This window comes from Triturus cristatus, chromosome 12, assembly GCF_964204655.1.
Source record: "Triturus cristatus chromosome 12, aTriCri1.1, whole genome shotgun sequence".
Classification (NCBI taxonomy): Eukaryota; Metazoa; Chordata; class Amphibia; order Caudata; family Salamandridae; genus Triturus; species Triturus cristatus.
In genome coordinates, this window is record NC_140595.1 from 60,342,503 (window position 1) to 60,370,060 (window position 27,558).

The 27,558-nt window shown below is 48.3% G+C and overlaps 1 protein-coding gene across 1 annotated transcript in view; it reads right to left on the minus strand.

Moving 5' to 3' along the window:
• The window catches only part of KLF16 (KLF transcription factor 16), a 97,044-nt gene extending 84,061 nt beyond the window's left edge, over positions 1-12,983 (minus strand). The window contains exon 1 of the mRNA XM_085639288.1: positions 11,983-12,983. Coding sequence (XP_085495414.1) covers positions 11,983-12,592 — 610 coding nt within the window. The 5' untranslated portion in view covers positions 12,593-12,983. The remainder of the gene's footprint in view (positions 1-11,982) is intronic.
• Positions 12,984-27,558: the final 14,575 nt, after the last annotated feature.

Below are 27,558 nucleotides of genomic sequence, written 5' to 3' on the forward strand. Positions count from 1 at the left end.
ATCTTTCTGGTTAGCAGTAAGAAGCCGTCTTGTGCTTGTATCACATATTTTGCTCCTGTAGGCATCACAAGCAGTGCAGAGGATCTTTAATTTGATAAAGGACATGGTGCCAGCAGAGTGCTTAGTACAGGCAGCTGTGACCATTTTGGAGTTAAAAAAACAGTCTGAAAGCTTGATTGTGCAGATCTTGTATCCGATTCACAAGTCTTGATCGCTCAAGTCCTCTGTGCCCTGAACCCAGGAAACTAGATGGTAGCGTTGGACGTGCAGGGCGCCTTTTTATACATTCCTGTCCTTCGTGGCCACAGCACAGTGGGCCACAAGTGCTTTCAGTTTGCCATGCTAATTTCTGGCCTTACCAGCCCCCCCACGGGTGTTCACCAAGGTGATAGCGGTGGTTGAATCTCATCTGCAGGGATCAGGGGTTCCAGTAATCCCCTATTTCAACGACTGGCTATTGAAGGCAGGCTAGCCCCACCTCCAGACTTCCCGCGGAGCTCCTGCATTCGCTAGGGTACACTTTGAAGCTGCCGATGTCACACCCGACTCCCTCCCAGATGCACCCTCTCATCGGAGCTATTCTGGACACAGTGTAGTTTCAGGCCTATCCTCCCAGGACAGGACATTCAGGCTATGATACTGATGTTTCTGATGGATAAATCTACCTACGGATTCCTCACCTTTTGAATATGCAAATCGCATACCTGTCAACTTGAAGAACAATCTCACCATGTGAGGAGGGTGCGGGACCTTGATGGGGTCAGGGCCTCGTACATAGGAGGCACTTTTGACCAGCCCCCAAGCCCCTTTTCCCTCCCCCCAAAAAACCTCCTGAGGCTGGTGCCGATGTACTGGAGTTTTTTAAAACCCCCCCCCTTAATGGAAGCCTAAGTTCAAAGCCTCAGAAAGTGAGCTGGAAACCACTATTTACAGTGGTTTCCAGCTAGTTTTTCCTGCCCCTGTGTGATATCAGCTCCTCACTGGGAGCCGATATTGTGTGTCACACAGTAGCACAGTGTGAGTTGAGAGGTGTGCAATGTGCCAGCATTTCACTGAGACTTTTCTTAACAGTTCTCCTATGTCGACAAGGATGTCAAATGCCTATGGCTCCACATGCAGCGATGGTCTACATCTCGGAGAGAACTGCAAAAGATCTGAAGTGGTGGTTAACAAACCACAATTGGGTCAGCTATCCCTTGCCCAACCAGATATGACAGATGCATCACTCCTGGGATGGGGCAGCCATCTGGGAGAGGTGGAGATCAGAGGCCTCTGTTCTCCGTGGAACTCGGACTCCACATCAACCTTCTGGAGCTCCTGGAAGACCGGCTGGCATTAAAAGCCTTACTACCCCCATCACGGACAACACCACCACCATGTGGTCCTGCAACAAACAGGGTGTGGTGGGACTGTCGACTCCTGACAGGCACGCTAAACACCATGGCCGACAAACTTAGTTGAAGATGCCTAGCGGATCATGAGTGGCGTCTCCATTTGAAGGTGGTGTAAGGTCTCTTTCAGCAGTGGAGAGAGCCTGGTAAGATCTGTTCGACACCGCCGAAAACTTGCAATGTCAGCAGTTCTGCACGCTAGCGTTTCCAAAGCGACTCTCGCTCAGAGACACTTTTCGTCTTGAGTGGAGCTCCGGCCAACTGTATGCCTTTCTGCCCATACCACACCTGCCAAGAGTGCTCAAGAAAATCAGGAACAACTGTGCCCAAGTGATCCTTGTGGCTCCAGACTGGGCTTGGAGAGTTTGGTATCCCAAACTCTTGAGCATGGCCATTGGTCCTCCGATCAGGCTACCTTTTCAGGAGGATCTTTTGTCACAGCAGGGGGGGGGGGGGTCTGATCCTGAACCTGTCAATGCTCCACCTTCTTGCGTGGCGAGTGAGTGGCAACAGTTGACAGCTTTCGACCTTCCACCCAATGTCTGCAATGTTATCTTGGCAGCCAGACGTCCCTCCACCAAAAAAGTATATGCCTTGCGTTGGGGCAAGTTTGTGGCATGGTGTGCTGAGAAACAGGTTGATCCTCATTCTGCCCCCTATCTCAGGTCTTTATCCTTTCCCTTACTCAGCTGGGCTCTGGTATTAGGCATTTTGGAGGGCTACCTTTCTGTGGTTGCCTGTCCAGCCATTCCTCTTCAAATCCCCTTTAGTAAATCATACCATAATCTAGTCCTCATGTTCCTAATGTGCGCTGCCTTTGAGCTCTTACACAACTGTCCTCTTGTGCTCCTCACCATCTTGACAGCCTTCCTGGTGGCAACAACATTTGCCTGTAGGGTCAGTGAGCTTCAGGTTTTGTCATCCAAGCCTCCGTTCTTGAACATCTACCCAGATAAGTTGGCTTTATAAACTAGAACTTCCTTTCTACTGAAAGTCGTCACTCCCTCTCATGTAGGCCAGCCCATCACCCTGCCTACTTTTTATGTTTCGTCACATCCCTCTAAAGAGGAGCGACTTCACCGACTGGACCTAAAAAGGGCATTATCATTCTACCTTGACCCTCAAGAGAGTTCCGGGCGGATGACCAACTCCTCATGGGGTATGTTGGAGTGAAGAAGGGAAAGACAGTGCAGAAGGGGACCATCTTCAGATGGATCATGCTCTACATTAAAATCTGCTACACATTGGCAAATGAACAAACCTCCCCACCCGAGGGCATGCGTGCTCACTCCACCAGAGCCAAGGCTGCGACCACGGTGTTAGTCCCAGTCCTGGACATCGGCCAGGCTGCAATGTGGGCCGCACTGCACAAGTTCACAAAACACTACTACTTTGACAGTCGGGTCTGTTGGGATGGGTGCTTTGCCTGTTCACTTTTGCAGGACTTTTTGGTGTAAAATTGCTTTGCAGGACCACCTCCGGGGAGGTATTGCTTGGGTATCCATTTTAAGGCAAGGAATCTGCAGGTAGAAGTCTCTATCAGATGAACAAGTAACTTTCCTTCAAAACCCCCTATCTGGTAGAGACTCTATCTAGCCGCAGATTCCTCACCAACCTACCAGTCCTTCACACTCTGCAAACTGGTTTCCAGGGAGAGGGCTTTCCCGTTTCATGCCCCTAGTTATCCACACCAGTGGTCAGTGTTCTCCATGGCCTCCACGCTCCTTGCACGGAAAGTCACAAAAAGAAACTGACGGCAGCGTGTTGGGGTGGCACCTAGATAAGCACTGCGCACAACACTTCCAACGCAGACGACACAGATGATGCCATGCGGAGCTGAATTACGTCACTTACCGGTGTGCAAAGGTACTGCTCTCGAAAAATGCCTGGAGCTTGTCCGACGCTTGGTGATAATTCTACGGTAAGGAATCTGCGGCTAGATAAGGCAAGGTAAGTAACTAGTTCTTTATGATGACGGAGGATGTGACACCACAGGAACAGTCCCCAAACTAACTTATTGACTAGGCAGAATGAATCCTGAAAAAACTGAGTATTAGAGAGCCCCAAGGCATGCTAGCTTTTATGCATTATACACCTTCATCTTTTGTGCTTGTGATACGTTTGGGGAAACTATCTTAGCAGCTGTGCTTCAGAGAAAAGGAGCACTGGAAATATCCGTACTCCTTTTCTTTTTTGTTAAGGTGTTATGTGTATAGTGCTTGCAACATTTTTTAGTTGTGTTTTATATACAGCGAACTTGACCCGAAGGCATCAGAGCACTTTACATGAGCACCAGTTGCATAACAGATAGACATTTTAGGCACGGGGAGATTAAGTGATTTGCCTAGAATCACATGTTGTTGAGCGTCTCTGCTGAGACTCGAACCCGGTTCCTCAGCTTCGAGGTTGACCGATATAGCCGTTAGGCCACATCCTCTCCCCATTCACCGCAAACATTGCATTCTGTGACTACTAACTTTAAAAGGCTTTGGTCAGCCTCCTTCAGCTACTGGCTTATGACATTGTCACTCCCATTTTGATTCAGCTAACTTATTATAAACTTGGCGGCCACCCTGGAATGGTGTTCTACATACTATAGCTATAGCGGGCTTTACCCGCCATTAATGACCTGCTCCCGTGTTTGGCTCAGGCCTTTAACAAGGTAGTGGGCCTTTAATGGCCAGTAGAACCCGCTATGGAGTGCTCTAAGGCTATTAGTACACTCTGACCCTAAAGGGTAGAATTTTCTAGTCTGTAAACAAAGGCCTCGTGGAGCCCGAGGGGGTTGAAATCCCCTCAGGCTCCGTGGGGCCCTTGTTCACAGCTGTTGGTGTGAACAAACATTGGAATGTTGATGCTCCAGGCTTCTACTAGCCACTAGAAGCTCAGAGCACTCCGGTGTCTTCAATGGAGAACTGCACATTCTAATGTTCTAATATTGTTTTACAGTTCCAAGATGGCTGTCATGTTTATAACCAAACGGCGAGCTGTGTCACAACAATGGGAAGTAAGCACTGACAAATGGACACTACAGAAAAGTAAGCGTTTATTTTGTCAGCTAGCTCCCAGTATACAAACAGGCATTGGCAAAACCAAACTTATTGGCTAAGCCAATCGCTGCTTCGTTTTTTTGTGAGCTATAGCAATTGACGTGTTTAATAGCATGATCTGGCATGACATTATTGAATTCTAACCGCTAAAACCCTTATGTTCAAACTGAGACTAATCAGATTTAGTACGTTGCATTTGTAACAGACGTTACGATTACCCCATTTAATGGTACTCAATTTACTGAGCGCAGACAGAAGGACGATTTGGCTTTGCAGGGCCCGGACCCGGCACATCCTAGCAGCTGTACTCAAGGAGCATTAACTGGCTGAGCCGCCGAGCAGGACCCCCGCCATCTACTATATACTCTGCCGGGAGTGCAACAACAACATTTGAAACTAAATACAAACCAGATCATAAGGACACCTGGGTTATTTAAACCCATGCACTACCTAGTGCTATAAGGAGGGGGGGGAGGGACAGAGCCCACCACATGCTCCACTTGCCCTGGTGTCTGCTCGGGCACCCTCTGTTATAATGTGTCCATGCCAAATGAAAAGAATATTGCAGAATTACACACAAAACAGAGCCCAGCTAACCTCACATACCATTGCCTGCAACTTACCAGAAAGGGTCAATTCGGATCAAAAACACACAGGTACCTGACAGAACGGTTATTGGGGACCTGAAACTCCATCTCCTTAACAAATACTTTCCTGACCAACGTCAACTAACCTAGACTTCAATTTCCGAGTTTACTCCTCTCTCTTGACATTCAAGGATAGTTGGTGACCGGACTGTGTAAACCACCTTATTTTTCATGCTGTATTTGCCTGCCTACTATGTACTGCAATTTCCGTCTGTTTATTTACAGTGTGTATGTACAGCGCTCTGATACCTACGGGTTAAGCTAGCGCTAGATAAAACTTTTAAAATAAATAAATAGGCTGGAACATCCCATTGGATTAAGTGAATCTTTATTGTTGGGTATTTAACGACGAGGCGCACCATCAGTGCGGTCACTGGGCGCTTCCTTAAGGTAGGTAAGGCGATTTATTTCCACCCTTATCTTACTTTGTTATAATTTATGTTTTATGGCTAAAACTATTATCATTTCAAAAATGACTCTTGTTTTATGTTTATACAACTTCCAATAAAACGAAATTGGACTTTTTGTATCTCATTCTTTAATTGGTTGCCTCTATCCCGTTTAATTTAAAAGCAGTTAAACTTATCTTCACCCCAAATCGCCCTTCAAAAAATACCTGCTACACAATAGCAACTGTTGTTCCGTAAATTAATCAATAACATGACAATAATAACGGCCGGGAAGTGTGCCTTTCCGAAAACACTTAGAAGCCAGAAACCACTATAGGTATTTGACATGAACACAGCACATGTATGCTGTTTTATCAACACCCTCGACAAATAAGGTGTTTTATAGTTCGGTGTTTTTAAAAGCTGGTGGCTGTAATGGACGGCTTGCACTTCTTAAAAACAGAAAGAGAAGTAAAACATTTTTTTTTTTTAAAAAGGCAGAATTCAAGTAAAAAGCCCCTCAGCTGATTGGGCTTCCTAGATTGCTAAAGCCTGCCTCAGCAGAGACGGCCGCGGTGTCTTCTCGTGGCGGTTTCTCCTCGCTGGAGGGGCTGGGGCCACCCACCTCCCTTCGCGACCGGCGAGGCCCCGCAGCTAGAGTGCAAGGCAGGTCACCAAACAATTGCAGTTTCCAAGCCGATTTGCATAGCGCCCTTCACCCCCGTCCAGGCGCTCTAAAGTGTCGAGCCCCGGCAAGGAAAAAACCCACGAAAGCAAGAGGTACAAACCCCCAAGCCCGCCCCCCGCCGTAGCTGCGTGTTGTTCCAGGTATTGCCAGCCTGCCCGCGGCCCCGCCCTCCAAGCCCGCTGAAGTTTTCAAAGAAAAGCACGGGCAGAACGTGTCTTTGTTCACACTGTTGGGTTTGCCCTTTTTCCACTTCAGCCTACAGTAACACCCGTCCTGGCAGACACAACAAAGCCATTCCCAGCCCTCTTCTGGGAACAGGTCGCAGTGTCCATAAACGCTCTTAGATAGAAGGGGGGGGGGGGCACAGAGTGCAGGGAAGAGGGCACGCCTTGACGCCGGTGTTCGCTCGTAAAAAATAAATAAATATATAATATTAATTACGAACGTGGAAACATGTTCAGGCAATAAATTAACAAGAATCATTCAACAGTCTTGAACACTGGGGGGTTGCACATGCTCGGCTAGAAGGGGGGAGTAGCTGGGGGGCGGAGCCCCTATAACTGCAGAGATGGGCGTGGGATCGGCAGTCACAATGCTGCCGAGGTCGGATCTAGGCTTCCCACGAGGCTGGAGGGGGTGGTAGGACTGGGGGAGGGGCGACTCGAGGGAGACTTACACTGCCGCTCCTAGGGGGGCGGGCCCCGGGAATACTTTGTGTAGGGTCCCAAACAGCTGGTTACTTCACTCGCCTCCTAGGGCTAAGGTAGCGACCTAGAAAGTAAACCCCTAGCGGGCTGGTAACCCTAGAGGCAGGGCCTGGCCTGGGCGCCTTAAGGCTCCTATGAATGAGTTCATGCGCTATATGGAACTCGCCAATAACTTGTATACCTGCCCGGTATGATGCCATGAACAACTCCCTGCCATCTGTCACCTGCAATAGAAATCTGCTTCACAGCCTTCCAATCCCCTAGTTGCCTCACCACTGGTTATTCACCTTTTTACTGGTCTGTGGCTTAGCTGTTGTGGAACTGTGTCACTACTTAGTTGCTTCATTCCCCTGGTTAGTTCTGTTGTCGCTGGAGCCCTGGTTACTTGCCTCTTTATTGGTTTACTGGTTAGTTCTGTTGTCACTGAAGCCCTGGTTACTTGCCTCTTTATTGGTTTACTGGTTAGTTGTGTTGTCACCGGAGCCCTGGTTACTTGCCTATACTGGTTAGTTGTTTTCTCACCGGAGCACCGGTTACTTGTCTCATTATTGGTTTACTGGTTAGTTGTGTTGCCACTGAAGCCCCGGTTTCTTGTCTCTTTATTGGTTTACTGGTTAGTTGTGTTGTCACTGTTTGGCTCTTTACTGGTTTAGTTGTGTTGTCACCGGAGCCCTGGTAACATGTCTCATTATTGGTTTACTAATTAATTGTGTTGTCACCGGAGGCTCTGGTTTCTTGTCTCTTTACTGGATTACTTGGTTAGTTGTGTTGTCACCAGAGCCCTGGTTACTGGTTAGTTGTGTTGTCACCGGAGCCCTCGTTACTGGTTAGTTGTGTTGTCACCGGAGCCCTTGCTACTGGTTAGTTGTTAGCTTGTCTGTTTATCCGTTGCTGCCACGTCCCTCGGCACTCTGCCTGCGACAGCCTCGTTTCGGCTGTTGTATTCCTGTCCATTTAATATTTTACCAATTTGTACGAGATATTAGTATTGGGAGGTTTTCTCCTTACTGATGTGATTATAGGTATTCGTGAGGCTGATCTTGTTCATGCTCATCTCTAACCGGGTGGAGCTGCTTACCCTACCTGTAGGCTTACTTGAGTAACTTTTGAGATTATCAATTGCAAGACTTGGATGTGAGCCCATACACAACACATCATAGTCGTGCTCGACATCCTTATGTTGGGATCCTCCTACTAGCCATCATTTGTTTGTGGTCTAGATATGGACGGTTCGCATTTTTGGACTCAATATATCACTTGACGGGGAATAATTTATAAGCAACGAAGCCTGCGACTCACTAGCCTTTGGATGTGCTTGATCCACACAAAATGTAGTGCCCTGAAGAAGTCCTGCACTAGGACGAAACGCGTTGGATGTACTGTGTGAAGAGTAATAAAACATGACTCCGTTTTTTAATCCATTGGATATGGACTATATAATTGTTCTTCCTGTTTGAATTCTGATGTGTGGTGCACCTGTGCTTGTGTTCTGAATTGTTGGGTTCCCATGGGAACTAGCACTGTGACGGTGGGTGCGATTCAGTTTGCACACAGACCCCAGCAAGTATAGAGGGGCGAAGACTGATGGAGGGATAGCAGGTTAGGTGCTGGCAGCTAGAAGGTTCCACTGTCAGGTTTGCCCGTTTACGCATTACTGGTTAGTTGTGTTGTCACCGGAGCTCTTGTTACTGGTTAGTTGTGTTGTCACCGGAGCCCTTGTTACTGGTTAGTTGTGTTGTCACCGGAGCCCTGGTTACTGGCCTCTTTATTGGTTTGCTGCCCTGTCTTCACCAGTCTGTAGACACGGCCAGCGGCTCCATGCCAAGCCTTCTTGGAGCACATTGTAAACCTCACGAGGAACAGAGGAGGCTCCTCGAAGGAGATCAGTCCTCTTAGTTAACCATGTCTTCCCTGGTTATATTTCTGATCATCTGATACCTTGTTAGTTGTGTGAAGGTCAGTTTTCTCACAAGGCTGTTCATCCTAACTCCCCTGGTAATCAGTCTCCTGTCATTCTTAACTTGACTGGATTTTGGTGCCGGATTCCCTGGTTAGCAGTCTGACCATTAACCCTGTTTGCTGCCCGTGAAACAGTTAGTTGCACCCACATTAGCCTGCTAGTTAGCTGCTTAACATTAAGTCCCTGCCACATGCATTAATATTTTAACCTCCTGGCTAGTTGACTGGTAATTAGACCCAGAGTTAGTTATTCGCCACAGGATCCCTTTTTAGTAGTCTGACGGTCTGTTGTCTTGTAGTTGCCTCAGCATCAGTTCACTAGACATCTGTCTTACCACTAGTCCCTTGCTAGCAGTCTCATCAGTTCACTAGACATCTGTCTGACCACTAGTCCCTTGCTAGCAGTCTCATCAGTTCACTAGACATCTGTCTGACCACTAGTCCCTTGCTAGCAGTCTCATCAGTTCACTAGACATCTGTCAGACCACTAGTCCTTTGCTAGCAGTCTCATAAGTTCACTAGACATCTGTCAGATCACTAGTCCCTTGCTAGCAGTCTCATCAGTTCACTAGACATCTGTCAGATCACTAGTCCCTTGCTAGCAGTCTCATCAGTTCACTAGACATCTGTCAGACCACTAGTCCTTTGCTAGCAGTCTCATAAGTTCACTAGACATCTGCCTGACCACTAGTCCCCTGCTAGCAGTCTCATCAGTTCACTAGACATCTGTCTGACCACTAGTCCCTTGCTAGCAGTCTCATAAGTTCACTAGACATCTGCCTGACCACTAGTCCCCTGCTAGCAGTCTCATCAGTTCACTAGACATCTGTCTGACCACTAGTCCCTTGCTAGCAGTCTCATCAGTTCACTAGACATCTGTCAGATCACTAGTCCCTTGCTAGCAGTCTCATCAGTTCACTAGACATCTGTCTTACCACTAGTCCCTTGCTAGCAGTCTCATCAGTTCACTAGACATCTGTCTGACCACTAGTCCCTTGCTAGCAGTCTCATCAGTTCACTAGACATCTGTCAGATCACTAGTCCCTTGCTAGCAGTCTCATCAGTTCACTAGACATCTGTCTGACCACTAGTCCCTTGCTAGCAGTCTCATCAGTTCACTAGACATCTGTCTGACCACTAGTCCCTTGCTAGCAGTCTCATCAGTTCACTAGACATCTGTCAGATCACTAGTCCCTTGCTAGCAGTCTCATCAGTTCACTAGACATCTGTCTTACCACTAGTCCCTTGCTAGCAGTCTCATCAGTTCACTAGACATCTGTCTGACCACTAGTCCCTTGCTAGCAGTCTCATCAGTTCACTAGACATCTGTCAGACCACTAGTCCTTTGCTAGCAGTCTCATAAGTTCACTAGACATCTGCCTGACCACTAGTCCCTTGCTAGCAGTCTCATCAGTTCACTAGACATCTGTCGGACCCTGCACTAGTCCCCTGCTAGCAGTCTCATCAGTTCACTAGACATCTGTCAGACCACTAGTCCTTTGCTAGCAGTCTCATCAGTTCACTAGACATCTGCCTGACCACTAGTCCCCTGCTAGCAGTCTCATCAGTTCACTAGACATCTGTCTGACCACTAGTCCCTTGCTAGCAGTCTCATCAGTTCACTAGACATCTGCCTGACCACTAGTCCCCTGCTAGCAGTCTCATCAGTTCACTAGACATCTGTCTGACCACTAGTCCCTTGCTAGCAGTCTCATCAGTTCACTAGACATCTGTCGGACCCTGCACTAGTCCCTTGCTAGCAGTCTCATCAGTTCACTAGACATCTGTCTGACCACTAGTCCCCTGCTAGCAGTCTCATCAGTTCACTAGACATCTGTCTGACCACTAGTCCCTTGCTAGCAGTCTCATCAGTTCACTAGACATCTGTCGGACCCTGCACTAGTCCCCTGCTAGCAGTCTCATCAGTTCACTAGACATCTGTCAGACCACTAGTCCTTTGCTAGCAGTCTCATCAGTTCACTAGACATCTGCCTGACCACTAGTCCCCTGCTAGCAGTCTCATCAGTTCACTAGACATCTGTCTGACCACTAGTCCCTTGCTAGCAGTCTCATAAGTTCACTAGACATCTGCCTGACCACTAGTCCCCTGCTAGCAGTCTCATCAGTTCACTAGACATCTGTCTGACCACTAGTCCCTTGCTAGCAGTCTCATCAGTTCACTAGACATCTGTCAGATCACTAGTCCCTTGCTAGCAGTCTCATCAGTTCACTAGACATCTGTCGGACCCTGCACTAGTCCCTTGCAAGCAGTCTGACCATCCATCCCCCGTTAGCTGCCTTATCGTCTTGCTAGTTTTCTGATAATCATGTCTGCCGTGAGAGAGTTATCAAGGCCTCCCTTAGCTGTCTGCTCACAAGGCCCAGCTCACCACCTTTGCTCTCATTGGCTAGCTCACTCTTTGATGCTCCGTCACTGGCCTCCTTGGTCCTCATACCACCAGAACTGGCATTATCAACAAGTATGAAATGGACAGAATTCGATTTACCCTAGAAATTTGCATAATGGGCTGTACAGTCCCCTGAGCAGTAATTCGAGAATCAGCAGCGAGAACTGTAATCTGAGAACCAGTACCCTACGCGTGGCATCAGTACCACCAGCATCATATTCAACTAGGGTGAGTGGCATACCCTGGCCAGAGAGATGGGCATCAGTACCTGGTCCTTACTGGGTGGAGCCTCAGCATCCTGGTCAGCAGTACGGGTGCTGGCACCGCTGCCCGTGGTACAAGCAGCAGGTCTGCCTGCGGTCACACGTGGCAACCTGTGCCCATGGCACATGTCTGAGGGGCAGTACCCAACGCATCGGTACAGCACTCCCAGGCAGTCACTGAGCCTCTGTGGCCTGGTGACCTGCGCCAGTGCTCTGGTTAGTTACTGGAGCATGAGTCAGGTGGTCCGTGGCTCAGAGCGGGACCCCGTTAATACCCAGCAGCGCAAGAGCAGCCCTCCAGGCAACCCTCTCGGCCCCGCTGGCCCGGGCATTATCTCTGCTCAGCCAGAGTCGTGCCGAGGAACACCCGGGCTAGTGTTCTGGACTGCGCCCCGCTGCTCCTCATGCTAGTCACTGGCTAGTTCAGCTGCCCTGGCCCAGCCCCACAGCCGCGCGCACGCCGCGCCCCACCCCTCTCACCTGTGTGCGTCCGCATGTGCGCCTTGAGGTGCGAAGACTTGCCGTACACCTTGTCGCAGCCCTGGAAGTGGCAGTGGTGCCGCTTGGCGGGAGTGCCCGGGAGCGGGGTGCCGGGGAGGGGCGTTCCGGAAGCTGGCGTCGGCGGCCCTTCGGACAGGGTGGTGTAGCCGCTCTCCAGGTCGCCGGCCGAGGAGGATGCGCTGCTGCTCTCCGACATCCCGGACCCCGGCCGCACCCCCGGAAGCAGGGAGGCCACCGCCCGCAGGCTGCCCCCCACGCTCCCGCGCAGCAGCGTGTCCCGCACCTCGCGGTCCTCACGCGTCGAGCCCGGCTCTGGGGAGCGGTGGCCCGGGGCGCGGTGGTGGTGGTCCGTAGGGTGGCTGGGGGCGCGCAGGTCCAGGGGCTGCAGCATGGAGCAGGGCGGCTGGCTCTGTGGTAACTGCCCCAGGGCGTGGAGGTCCGCGTGGTTGCCCGGTGTACGGGGCGGCTGCTCCCGCGAGAGGCGTGACTCCTGCTCTCCCAGCACCCGCGTGCGGTACAGCCCGGCCCCGCTAGACATGGACACCAGGCACTCGGCGGCGAAGTAATCCAGGCAGGCGAAAGCCGACATGGCGCGGGGGATGGGCGCTGTCCCCTGACAGGTGCCTGCGGTGCCCGGGATGCTGTGGTGGCACCCGGAGTCGGGGATGGGTGGGGCGCAGGGTCTCTTTGTGCAGGTGCCTCGCGTGGTGCTGCTCTGGGCACGCGGGATGGGTGGGGTTCAGTCACCCCGTGGGAGTTCCGCCTGGCACGGGAGTGGGTGGGGCGCAGGGTCTGCCCGTAGGAGGTCCGCCTGGCACAGGGTGACTCGGACTGGCACAGGGGTGGGTGGGGCGCGGGGTGACCCTGGTGGGTGCGCTGCCTGGTCCGGTGCTGACCTCCTTGTGGGTGGCAGCCCGTGGCACTCTGAAACCCAAGCGCCACCACCACACCCCCTGCTCTGCCCGGGACTCCAGAGGCCGAACAGACTCTTTTGTGTCTATAAAAGCCGGTTGGTGCGCGCAGCTTCCCCCGCCCCGACCTCCCTTGCCATCCACGCCCCCGATCCCCGCCTCCTGCCCGCCGGGAGACCGAGGGGGAGGGAGGGCGGTGACTCAGGGGCAGGCGAGGCAGGAACTGCAGGGGGAGGGGCGGCCGGGCACCCAAGGAAGGGGCGCATCTAGGCACACGGGGAGGGCTAGTACAGCGAGGCACCCTGGGAAAGGGATCCCGGCACGCGGGTGGTGGAGTGTAGCTTGGCACCGAGGTTTGAAGGAAGAAGGGTAGCTATGGGCACTGGGAATCTGGGCACTAAAGTGCAGGGGAGGGCAGGTGTTCACATGCACGTAGAAAGCGCAGCGAGGCACACTAGGGTGTGGGCATGGGCATTCACTGCGGGGCTGGGGCGCACACGAGAATCACCCAGTCACGGTGGAGACGGGTCCGAAAGCTCCAGGGGGCGGGGATGGTGGGCAGGGCAAACACGAGGGGCACACCGGCACATTTGGAGGGACTCTGGCAGCTGGACGCCTGAAGTGCATGCCCATAGACCCCATGACGGCCACTTTTACCGTTTGTTTTTACACCCACGAACCCCACAACAGAGTGCGCAGCTGAACCCAGCAGGGGCGAGAGTTTACGTGCCGGGCGCTGGCGAGGACTGCGGGTGGTGCAGACAGCTGTGCCCTGCAGGGGGGAGTGGCAGAGGGAGACACGCTCTGCCCTGCTCGGACCGGGCAGCTGGAGGGCAAGGCAGCCGAGCGCTGCAGGGATGGGTGCTGGACTCGGGGGCAGAGACTGGCATAGAAAAACAGGGGGTTAACCATACCGTTCGTTTATGAGCTCCTTTATATGTGAACATATTAACGTGAACATACAAAGCCCGCGGAATAATCTTACATAAGTATATTGACTTCAGTTTAATCTCTTGTGCGCGGAATAAAGCCACCTAATTTGCATTAACAGCTGGCACCGGTGAGCTCAAAGTAAGTAGTTCTAGAAATGGGGGATAAAAATGCCGTTAGCTGCAAAAATAGAGGGGGAGTGCGGGGACAGTAGGCGTGCACTACAAGAGAGATGGGGCGGGGCATCTGGCTACTGTAACTGAAAGCGTGGCTAGCTGGGCAGAGGCAAGAACCAGACACCAAATGGAGGCGCTACGAACTACGTGTATTTAGCTGACAAGCGCGAGGCCACAGATATATCCGTGCACCTTGTACTGCGGGTGCATTATTGCAACCCTTCCCCTGCGCCACCAGACGAGCCTCAAATGCCAGCTCAACACGCGCCGGATCACGAATGAAGCGGAACATCTCAAGCAATCCACGATCCGATAGCCGACCCGCACCATCTTGGGTGCGTAAGGAGGCCCTAAGAGTCCAAACTTCCCAACGCTGGACGGTCCTTCCATGGGAAACGCCTCATTTGCAGTGGTGACCCCAGCGTTCAGCTCTCTTCCCCTTGAGATAAGATCTAAACCCATCCTGCTCACATTCTATCTGTACCACCTCCACCTGGAGTAAAACCGACTCTCTTTTCTTCCCTAATGTTTAAGCTTTGCTACCAGCTGGTCACTCAGTTCCTATGTTGGCTTTTATCGCTGCAGCATCACCGCGCTTCTTCTCAACGCTGCTCCTCTTAGCTATTCCTATTGTATTCTACTTCAGATAAGTTCCAGATAGGATGTCCCAACACCCCAGTGATGCAGGTTCGCGACAAAGGAACTTGTTTCTCCAGTAAAACTATCTTGGAAGCCTGCGCGTCCAAACCAGGCCTCCGTTGGATCTCCTGGTCTGGGCGGATGGTACACGTACCTCTTTCCCAAAGAGGTGATGCGAGTCTGACTAAAGACGGATCTCATGTATGGCGAACAGCAAAACACACATGATGATGGACGGAATGTTGCACATTGGCAAAACATTCACCCCCAGTCATAGATCTGGGTTTAATCCATGTTATTGCTCACCACGCCACCCCAGTTCAGACATGACCATATGCAAATCAGTCTCGACCCTGTGCCTCATGGGAACAGTCCAGCTCGAACTGCCAAGCCATGTCTTCCCTTTAACGGACGTGAGTCCCGTGCTCTCCATGCCACTGGAATCAAGCTATCCTGGCTGAAGAGGGGTGATACCCCGAAACCGGTCCTAGGATGCTTGTTTCCAGTTCAGGGAGGACCTGGCCAGGCAGTTCGGGCTGGACTGTTCCCATGGGGCACAGGGTCAAGACTGATTTGCATATGGCTGGGTCAAAACTGGAAGGGCATGGTGAGCAAAAAAACAATGGATTTAGGCCCAGATCTCTGTGCTGGGGTGAATGTATGACATTGTTCTGCATTCTGTCCATCAACAGTTCTTTTTGCATTTGTCACCCCGAGTGGGACGGGTAGTCCCGTGCTCTCCATGCCACTGGAATCAAGCTATCCTGGCTGAAGAGGGGTGAAACCCCGAAACCGGTCCTAGGATGATTGTTTCCAGTCCAGGGAGAACCTGGCTTGGCAGTTCGGGCTGGACTGTTCCCATGAGGCACAGGTTCAAGACTGATTTGCATATGGATGTGTCCAAACTGAAACGGCATGGAGAGCAAAAAAACAATGGATTTAGGCCCAGATCTCTGTACCGGGGTGAATGTATGACATTGTTCTGCATTCTGTCCATCAATAGTTCTTTTTGCATTTGTCACCCCGAGTGGGACGGGTATGCTCAGACGTGAGTCCCGTGCTCTCCATGCCACTGGAATCAAGCTATCCTGGCTGAAGAGGGGTGAAACCCCCGAAACCGGTCCTAGGATGCTTGTTTCCAGTTCAGGGAGGACCTAGCCTGGCAGTTCACGCTGGACTGTTCCCATGGGGCACAGGGTCAAGACTGATTTGCATATGGCTGGGTTCAAACTGGAATGGCATGGTGAGCAAAAAAACGATGGATTTAGGCCCAGATCTCTGTACTGGGGTGATGTATGACATTGTTCTGCATTCTGTCCATCAACTGTTGTTTTTGCACGGATCTCATGTATGTTCATGGATGTGGCATCTGAAGTTCCTGCAAGCCCTTGCAGGAGCGCCAGAGCTAGCGTGCCCGGAAGCTTGATCACTGCTTCCTTGGGTGAAAGGAGGCACGCCAGTGGTGTGGGCGAGTCTACTATGAGTTAGAGGCCTGCCAACTCACTCTGCCACCGTGTGTCACATGGTGTTATCACCCGTCACATGATTACTCAGTGAAGAGCCACACGGTGAACACGAAATTAGCTGGAAACTCTTACACAAGGTAGGTTTCCAGCTCGTGTGTGGATCCCGCACCCTTAAAATCCATTGTGTGTATTGAATCCTCTCCAGGATATGAGAGGTGGACCCACAAGCCTCGGTTGCGTGTATTTTTGGGAGAACAGGAGATGGTATTCAGGTCGTGATGGAGTCTAAGCTCTGCCGCTCCATGGCAAGAGGAAAATCGACATTAAGGACAAGAACACATCGCATATTTTATACCAACTATTTGATCTCCAGCCTACTCATTAATCAAAGACCAGTAATACGTGTCATGTTTTTAAAAAAACCTTTAAAGACAGGAACATATGCTTGGCACAGGCTCTGCTTCAGGAGGAAACACCCACTATGTCTTGCCCTGCTCCAGATATGAAGAAAAAACATGGAGCTGAACCTACCAAATCAATAGTCTTCCTTATCAACTTGTTCTGTGCCTAAAGAACCCACTTCGAAGACTCAAGCACGGGCAGTACCAAGAAAACATACCAAAAAGACAGAAAACAAGTTATATTACCTCTTGTGCTAGAATTTCCTGCCAAACATTAAAAAAAAATTGATTCTACCTGCCTTTCGGCTGTAACTGGTAAGGTGCCATCTCCACCTTCTCAAACGTAGGCTGTTTGCTCGGGATTGGTGGAACCCTCACGGCTTAAAGAATCGGTGATCACAGCAGAAAGGATGTCACTGCTGGCTGCATCTTCACTGATGGTATTACAGCCAGCGACAAGAATAGCAGCGCTGCAGGCTCATGCTCTGCGGATGGTGACCTCTTCAGTTATATGTAATGCCTCACAACCAGCTGCACGTACACCAAGCCGAGCCTTGTCAAACGCCCTTATGCCTTCTAGCTTAATGTCATTTATATCACTGCCATCGCCTTACTGCCAGCATCTGCACCACTGGTGTAATATCATAGGCTTTCCTCCTGCCAGCACCTGTGCATGCAGCTGCACAAAAAAAACAAGCCAATTAAATGATTTGCCGCAAACACCGAAATGTCTTTTTAAGAAATATGGTGTCATCGAAGATGGAAAAGCGGAAGATCACCTCAAAGGACGTTAGTTAACAATGCAAGTTTTTTTCAGCACACAAGGATCACAATGGTCCATGAAAACTCAGAGGGAGTGATCTTTTATACTGATAGCGTCCATGGGAAATCTGGAACGGCCTAGAGTATAGGACCGGCTTTTTCCTACCCTACCGCAGTGCTTCATTTGTTTAAAAGAAAATTGCCAGGGTCCTTACTGCAACTTACACAACCCATTGTCTCCGACAGAGTTACCAATCACAGTACCAACACAACTACAAAACCATCAAAATCCTACAACTGTGATAATTGAGACTATTCTAGGCCCCAAAGCTATGAGAATGGCTTGGGTGGAAGGTATCAGTCACTTTTAATGTCTATTGAATGACTAACAATTGTTGTGTTAACTTGAAAGTAGACAAACAGCACCACCATGTGGCAGACTGTCATAAGTGCTGGTGTTGACAGTGAAGTGACGGTGCAGAGCACCAGAAACTACCGGCTCAAATTAAGCACTGACCCACACCTTTAAGGCGATGGTATATTCATAACAGAAGCTAAGATCCAATGAACACAATTATTTTTAATTAGCTTCCAGAAAATGTTCTGGTTATGTGATAGACTCTTTTATCAGCGCAACACTACACAGACACACATTTGTGAACCATTAGATCGCTTACCCAGGTGTTAATTTACAATGCTCAGATTTCTGTTATTGTCCAGAGGTGAGTTTTGGAAAAGATGGAAGGCTTTTACAATAGCTTAGGAGAATGCTGCCATTGTGGGTACCATCTTGAAACTTAGCCTTGAAACATATGCCTATGTCCCATTTTTGCCAGTGAAAGAACCTGGATAAAATAGAAGATTCATATCGTACGTGTAATGAGGGGGCAATATGCTCCTCAAACAAGGAAGAGCCCAGAGTGGTGGGTAGGGCAGTGAAGTTTGTCGATACTCTATTACACTTAGAACAATCATTAAAGATTTCACAGGAGTCCAGAAGGGAGACTCATTTCATACTGTGCATTTAACATTAAAACATTTTTAGTTTCTGAATCATGAGAGACCAGCCGTTTAGCAGTCTTAATATACAGAATGCTAAATGGGTAACAGTGAACAGGGGTGTTTTTCACCATGGTTTTTTGACGGACACCAAATAGACAAGAAGAGTGAAAGAGTCCATGATGTCTCTTAGAACTCTGAGGTGAATAACATGCCTGCCATTCACTGTCACACATCTATAATTTTATGTTATGTTCCCCGATTCATTGCTACGCTGAAGCAGAAAAGTATTGTGTGGGGCACACATCACATGGCCTCTCCTGCCTGTTGCAGATATTTAAAAAAAATCTGGCCTCATCCCAAGCACCCACCTCCACCACCTCTGAGTTTTCCACTTTACCATCTCTGCTCACTACTCTACACAGGAACACAGAGGCAGTACTATACTGACATGCTCTCTGAGAGTCCTGTCAGCAAGGTTGGTCGAAAGTCAGTTTAATCCGGTCTGGAGTTGCTTGTGTTACCATCTGAAGAGGACCTGGCCTGGCAGTTCAGACAGGATAGTTCCTATTGGGCAGAACCAATACTGATTTACATAAGGCGGGTCTCTATCTAGAATGGCACAGTGGGTAAAAAATGATGGACTTGAATGCGGTCTGAAAGATTGCAAGTGACTGAGATTATTTCAGCATTCCTTCCATCACCTTGCTCTTGCAGTAGACACAGTAAATTTAAGGGGTACACCCAGATGTGGGCCCCATCCTCACTGTGCCATAGGATTCAAGCTATACCTCACTGATGAGAACTACGCAAGTCAAAACTGGTCCACAGTTGTTTGCGTTCCCCAATAGAGGGGACCTAGCATAGCAGGTCAGGTTGGACTCTCCCTACTGCAGCAGGACCAAGACTGATTTGCATAAGGAGGTTCTCTCTCAAGAATGGCTCGGTGGGTGAAAAACTATTTACTGAAAGCAGCCCAAGCAATTGCCATTGGCTTAGTTTAATTCAGCATTCTTTCCATCACCTACTTGTTTTTGAGTAAATGCCCTATGTGCGAAGAGTATGCCCAGATGAGGGACCAATGCTCACTGTGCCATAAGACCCAAGCTATACCGCACTGACGAGACATAAGTAGATGAAAACCATTCCTGGGTTGCTTGTGTTCCCATCTGGATGGTACCTGGCCTGGCAGTTCAGGATCGACAGATCATATTGGAGTAGGTAGGACCAAGACTGATTTGCATAAGGTTGGCCTCTGTCTAAAATGGTACAGTGGGTAAAAAAAGATGTAGTGGAAGGCGGCCTTGAAAAATTACCAGTGGCTGAGATTGATTCAGCACTCCTTCCATCACCGTGTTAGTTTTTCCAGTGGGATTCCATTATGGCTTAGTAAAAGTGGGAATCACAAAATCATGGATAAAATACTGAATTGTATTTTGGTAACAGTGAATAACAGTGATGTTTTTCACCAACAGGTTTTGAGTTTTACCCAGCAAAAGACACACATATGATGGACAGAATGCAGAGCAAATCAAACATTCACCTCTAGTCAATAGATCTGGGTTAAATCCATCGTTCTTTTCCTCACCATGCCACCCCAGTTTAGACCCAGCTATATGCGAATCAGTCTTGACCCTGTGGCTCACGGGTACAGTCCAGCTCAACATGCCAAGCCAGGTCCTCCCTGGACCGGAAACAATCTTCCTGGGACCTGTTTCGGGGCATCACCCCTCATTAGCCAGGCTAGCTTGAATCCAGTGACACAGTGAGCCCTGGACCCACGTCTGGGCATACCAGGCGCACTTAGGGCGAAAAAGCAACAGACACACAAATGATGGATGAAATGTAGAGCAAATCAAACATTCATTCCCCCCCAGTCAATAGATCTCTATTAAATCCATTGTTCTTTTGCACACCAGGCCACCCCAGTTTAGACCCAGCTATATGCAAATCAGCCTTGACCCTGTGCCTCATGGGTACAGTCCAGCCCAAACTGCCAAGCCAGGTCCTCCCTGGACCGGAAACATGCATCCTGGGACCGGTTTTGGGGCACAGTGAGCCCGGGACCCACATTTGGACTTACTCAGGGCACTTAGGGCAAGAAAGCAAAAGACACACACAAATGATGGACAAATGCAGAGCAAATCAAACATTCACTCCCCAGTCAATAGATCTGTATTAAATCCATTGTTCTTTTGCTCACCATGCAACCCCAGTTTAGACCCAGCTATATGCAAATCAGCCTTGACCCTGTGCCTCATGGGTACAGTCCAGCCCAAACTGCCAAGCCAGGTCCTCCCTGGACCGGAAACAAGCATCCTAGGACCGTTTTTGGGGCACAGTGAGCCCGGGACCCACATTTGGGCTTATCCGGGGCACTTAGGGCAAGAAAGCAAAAGACACACACACATGATGGACAAATGCAGAGCAAATCAAACATTCACTCCCCAGTCAATAGATCTGGGTTAAATCCATCATTCTTTTGCTCACCATGCCACCCCAGTTTAGACCCAGCTATATGTAAATTAGCCTTGCCCCTGTACCTCATGGGTACAGTCCAGACCGAACTGCAAAGCCAATTTCTCCCTGGACCCATCATCGGATCTTTCAAGGAGAACAGCTGAACTGCCAGCTATTAGAGTTGTTAAATTTTGTCAGCTACTATGCCTATGCTGCAGCTTCCATTACCATGAGGACTTGACGCTGTTGGCATCTTCAGTTACCTCTTTTTCACCTTTGCAGCCATTACTGGATTAGTAAGAGGATCCGTCTGGAAAAATACAGGATTTTGTTGTGGACGATATTTTTTAATCACCTGCAGAGTACTTGCCCTTGATGCTGCTGGAGTGAAATCTCTGTGACTCATACAAACAGACCTGGCATTAATTACATTAATGGCTTAAGTAGGCTCTGAGTTTTATAGAGATGATTTTAGGAGCTTGACTCTCGACTGTGACACTTCATATGTTATATATAGTTAGATGGTTCCTCATTCAAGGACTTTGTGAAAGGCTAAAATATCGTCAATCAGAGACTCATTGGTAGGTCACCTAACATGAGATTTCAGGGTACGTGTGTTGTGGTTATGCTGGGAACTGGCCTAGTACTAACATCATCATGAAACTTTAAGGGTGCCATGCTGCATGTAGGTTTGCTACGGTTCTTGGGTTGGCGGGTGGAATCTGAGCTGTCCTGCTGAGAGGTTTGTGGTTTTACTTGTTGTTCCTAACCTGTAAATAAATACTGTGCAGGTGTCTTAATTGGCACCAACATGACCCAGTGGAGGTCCGAGATGCAGTACTCAAGAATAGCATTCCTTGCTCCTCCGCGAGCGGCATCCTTGATCTTTCTCTGCTTTGAAGCAGCAGGAGATGTGTCTGCAAATCATCTTTGGTTCATTCCTTCTTTAACAAGTCCATGAAACAGAAGAATGAGGTCGGGTAGGACAACTACCAATTCCTTCATGGATTCTTGAATAGATCTCACTTTGGTGGTCAATTGAGAAGTGGAGAGTTCCCTCTGTGGATTTTGGGACAAATGATTAGCTTTACCCTTGGAAGTAAGGTCCAGACTAGAAGCAACATTCTTTTGAGTGGAACAAACTATAGGTGACTTTTAGGAAGAGGCTAAAAAGACATACCACTGGATGTCAAGTATATCAACTATGTGTTCTTTGATGCTAAAGATGTCAAATGCATGTGACTCGACGGCATGTCACTTGATGGCGTGTCCTTGACATCATTGGCTGTAATGTGTGTGACTGGTCCTCGTTATTGATCTTGGTAGTTCTCTGTGCCTCACTAACAATTACAAACACACCATCAGTTCCCTCGACACGGAGTTCAGTGACCTCATATGGAGTCATGCACTCACGATTAATAACAATGTTTTGGGGATTTAATTGTGGCCAAAGATATTACTGTGGTGGGTGTAGAAGCTCCATTTGGATTCTCCTTCTTCTGTGGAACATCAGTATCAGGCTCCAAGGAAGCTTTCTGGTACTCCCTAACTTTAGAAAAGGATGCCCCTGCAGTCTCTCCGAGTTTCTTGACACTGGGAAAGGGACATTCTTTCTCCATCTGTCCAGGTAGACAGAAAATGGATCAGAAATAAGGCTCTTTCCTAGGTTACTTTAAGTTTCAGCATTTCCCGGAGACAAATGTAGCAAAAGGAAGAAAATGAAACCCCAGCTCTTTGGCAGCGAAAGGTTAGGAAAAGTCTTAATACAAAATCTAATAATAAAAATCTCTGTAAAGGGGAAAGCCTTTTGTTCTGGGATCCTTTCCAGGATAGAAGAAAGATCAACTAATGTACAAAGATCAAAGACGTAACCTCCTGGATTTCAGGTTTATCTTGGGGTCTACAAGTCACACTGTAGATTTTCTTACACACATGCTGTGTTACCTATCCGCAGTGCTTTCTGCGGTCCTTCCTATGGCTTCAGCTTTGTATCATTTGCAGGATTTAAATGAATAGCTATCTTAAAATAAAAACTGTGTGTTCGTTTCAGATAGACATAAAAACAAAGGCAGATCTATTCTATGGTTACGTATATCAGTGAAGATCACATTATGAAGAAATAAGAGTTACTCCCCATTTCGACTACTGTACGCCCACCTTATTCATAGCCTCTTTTACTTCAGGCAAATATAGAACCATTGCAGAAGGTAACCAAAGTACCTGACCGGAGCTCCCTTGCACACCACATTCTTTACCTGCAAGCAAATAAAAGCCAAGGAAACATTATTAACACACATCCCACTGCTAGCCTCTGGTTAGTTTCATAACCTGTTATGAGAAGGCCTAAGGGCACCTTTCGAGATGGTCATTTGTCACTTGAAAATCAGTCCATAGCTGCTTGGATTCAGATAGCAGGCTATAGTGCTAAGCGACCAGATTTTGGACTGAGGTCATCGATCGAATAGAGTTGGTACAGACTATTAATATGGATAGACAATCTTTTCCGACAATACTGAATAATACTTAAACAATCTTATGATATTAATACTGCACAAAAGACATGGCTCTCAAGGGCTCTTGATTGAATAACTATTTATGAGAGGTGGAAATCTATCTTGAGTCCAACAATTGAGGATTGGATTATAGAATTTCTAACACTTAACAAAAGTAAGCCTGGACCACAAATAATATTAAGGCACTTTCCAATAACCCTAAAAGCAGTAAATCATAAGTCGGAAATATTGAGATGGGGATTAAAAATCGAACATAGTGTCAGCAGTTCTTAGAGAATGTTAAGACAGTCACAAAATGGGAAATGGCATGTGAAACACGAAGTTCCATTTTGGCTATTAAAAAAATCTTGTAATTTTTAGTGTCACAAATACCAGCATCCACAACGATCTAGGCTAGCCTCCTTTTCTTTCGTGATTTTGTTTCATAAATCAGACAAAATGTCTTGGGTGATCGACACCTCTTCTGTGCCTATAAAACACTCAAATGGCATAGGATTCTTTTCTTATTCATCTAGCTCCTGGACGAACAACTCCTGTCTTTGATGGCACAATCGTCTCCTGAGATTTTGTGAGACAGTTTAAATAGGAATCTAAACCGAGATCTACCTTTTATTTATTTATTTAAACGGTTCTATATAGCGCTGGCTGGACCCAAGAGTATCAGAGCGCTTTACAGGATTAGGTAATACAGAATTGCAGTATAACTTTTATACATATAAGTCAAAAAACAAGGCACACAATGTTTGATTTAAATGTGGTAGAAATTAACAAGGATATCATAAATCTAACAATATATCGGAGATAATAGGCGTGGAAGAAAGCAAAGGTTACTTATTGGATGGGGGAGGGAGAGAAAGAGTAGGGTTACTAAGGAGGGTGAGGGGTACGGAGGATGAAGGCAGAAGGAAGTTATCTATAAATGAAAGCGTTTGGTGGATGGGGGAGAGGGGATGAGGAAAAAAAAGAAGAGGGGATTTATTTAGTCAGGGCATGGGTAAGAAAGAGTATCCAGTGACAATGTATTAGGGACCCCAGTGTTTGTTGAGAAGGAGCCGTTTGAGGTCTTTTTAGGTCGAGGACCGCCGGTCTGCCGAAGGCAGAACCGGAAGTCGGAGATTTAATGACTTGGAGAAGAGGGGCTTGAACCCGCCCCTCTTCTCCCCTGTTCTCCATTGGCTGGCCTCTTCAATGCTGGCCAGCCATTGGAGAAGAGGTCCCGTCACTCCGATCAGGCCCCGTCCTTTTCGGATCGGGGGGCGTGTTTTTTGCAGAAAGTCTAATTATCTCCTCCAGCCAATGGCTGGAGGAGATAACAGCAAAACACGCCCCCGAATCCGAAAAAGACGCCGCGTTTCTCCGAGGTATTTCTGCTCTGCCTCGGAGAAAGGCGGTGGTGTTCCTGGCGTCCTCTCCCCCTGCTGTTGGCTCCACACATGAAAGTAGATTGGCGTGTCAATTTGCATTTTCTGCCCACGCATGATCTTTCGAGAATCATCCAGAAACTCCTCTAGGCGCTATCTAAAAAGCGGCATCGGATTGCTCGGCGTGGATGTGCCTGGAGGGATTCGGTTTGGTGTGTTGTAATGCACGAGGCTCTTCGCTCGCACCAGTGCCAGTGCCCAAGCTGATAACAGCTTGAACAGACAGACAGAGGACAGACAGGCAGATCTATAGAGCTGGATCTTGCCAGCGCTAAAAGTATATAATTGACAGCTCACCGGGTAGAAGAGGGGGTGGGGCTTTGAAGGAGCGGAGCTTTGTGTCAAGAAGATAGCTCAGTTGGGTAATGCATCTGCTGCAGAAAACTGTGCGAACTTCATGAGTATCAGGAAAATGGGAAAAAGTAACGCATGTAATTCGCAGGAAGGTGAGACCAAGCGTAGACAAATAAACTATCATTATTAATTATTATCCAGAAAATACACGCGATTCACTAGCTCTGTACAGCTGCAGCCAGAAAAGTGAATATGTCTGATTATGATGAAAGTCTAACTGTTTGCAGTTTCTGCACGAAATAAGAGCAACATCGATCTTTAAGGTGCTGCTACCCTGCTAGTGGCGCTGATCGGAATGCTGACTTGAGCTGTGGACTCAGACCACTCTAGTTCCAATCTCGGCGTTTCCACCTAAAGGGAATTATCCTGGGCAAACCCTCCGGTCTTCCTTTTTCCCCGATCTCTTCCCTGCCAAAGGGCAATCAATGTGTGCTTCCAAAAACAACATGAGAGGGCGATGGAGGGGAGCGGTGGGTGTTGGGTGCTGGCGGTGCTTTATAGCACTTTGGACACGTTCCAGTACGAGGAGGGAGGGGCTTTGGGCCCAGGGTGCGTAAACCTAGCTACAGAGGCACAGACCCTGTAAAACAGCGATCTGCGGTTAAAAACGTCTCATGGTAATGCCTTCGTTTTATGCGCACCGATAATAGCTTTTTTTGGTTGCTTGTCATTATATCATCCGACACTGTGTGGTAAATATTTCGTTACCGGTACTATTTTTATGCGGTAAAGTCTTAGTGAGAATAACTCAGTAAAAATAAGAGGCAGAATCCGTGGTATTAGAGGTTTTAAAAGGCTTTATTCCTATACAAAGGAATACAATTCGAATTGTAGGCATTCTATTCCATCACCACGAAAGTTCAGGAAGGAAGGGGCATATATTATTGACAGATAAGCAGTTTTATAGAAAATACATTACAGTGAAACAGATGCAAGAGGCGTAACAGCTGATGATACAGATAAACTGTGCATACGTAACTAATAGAGGCGTATACATGGGTGTAACTAAAATACGTCATTAAACATGATGTCACAAGTGGGTGGATTCACAGAAGAATCCTGCAATGTCAGCAGAAATATTTGGCAGAGATGCGCGCGCAGCCGCATGACGTGTGATTGACGTGCAACTAGAGGGTGAAGGGGACTTGACATTTAGCTCTACATGTGGAGACAGAAGTCTGGGGTTATGTCAACCTAATCCCAAATCATATCTAATATCCTATGTTTAAAGAACTGTGTTATCCAAAAGGAAAGGTCTCTAGGATAGAATCTATTCTATACTGACTGTTAGTGCGTGTACAAGCGTCTAAGTGTCTACACTAGATGCGAGGGGGTAGGAATATTCCATGGTAACGGGGCTATGAATTACTTGCATGAGGACAGCGAGGCCTGGCCCCTTTTCACGGTAGCTGGAGGAATGTTTACCTAAACTACTAGACAGGAATGCATCGGATGAGGAGGGAGGAGATAATCTTGAAGGTGAAATACAGTTTTTGGCAGGCGATAGGCTGGATCAGGCACCGTTAGCCGCGCAGGGAGTAGGACAAAGTTCATGGACACAGATGCAGGCTCAGACTGGAGCTTTCAGAGGCAGAAGGCAGGAAAAGGCTTGATGACAGAATTCAGGGCCTACTCGCCTGAATCTGTAAAATGTGGAAAGTGAACCACATAAAGTCGGTGGCCTTTCATACTTAGGAATGGAATATCTGACCCATTCATGGCGGATCTGAAAGAGGACATGTTGACGGTGGACGCACATATATTTGCGTCTTCAAAACTGGAGTAGGAGGGAACATACATGTACTTATAGCATGTACATGGAGCCGTTGGGGTCTACGATAGGGGACATAACTGATCACAAAATTCATATTTCCTCATTCCCTCCTTGTCCCCTACGGACCCTCAGGAGATATCGATCTTCATCAATCCATCGATCTGTTCATATAGCATCATTTGTTCTTCTTTCTTCTTCCGGGATCTTGAACGAAAACGTGGATGTGGGATACACGATGTGGCACACAGACCACAAATCGCTGGCCCACATTGTAGACATAAGCAGCAACTGAATAGTATGAGAAAGCCAATACCTAGGAAGGATAGGATTCTCCATCCCCAGGCTGACAACACGCCCCAGAACCAACCGGACCAAGTCCAGGTGCCTGGACTCTGGTGTATCTGGCTTATAATCTTATGAAGGCGGGTTATGGCTTTATATACTGACGGCGAATTTTCTGGTATGAAAATGCAACAACTTGATCCGATGACCCTACAAGCTCCGCCCCTATCGGCCAGGATGACGTCAAGGACAAGACGATTTTGAAGCACAACAATCCGCATAGCAGACTGCTCTTCTGTTAAATTGCCTAAGGCGGAAATAGTCTCGTTCACTACTGCTTCAAGGGTTCTGGTTAATCTACGTATCAGCTTACTATTAGTGACTGTACCTATATAGGGAAAGAATCCTTTATTGAAATCTGTGTATTTTTCCCATGCTGTTTCAGTGTAATCGACAATTGGGAGATC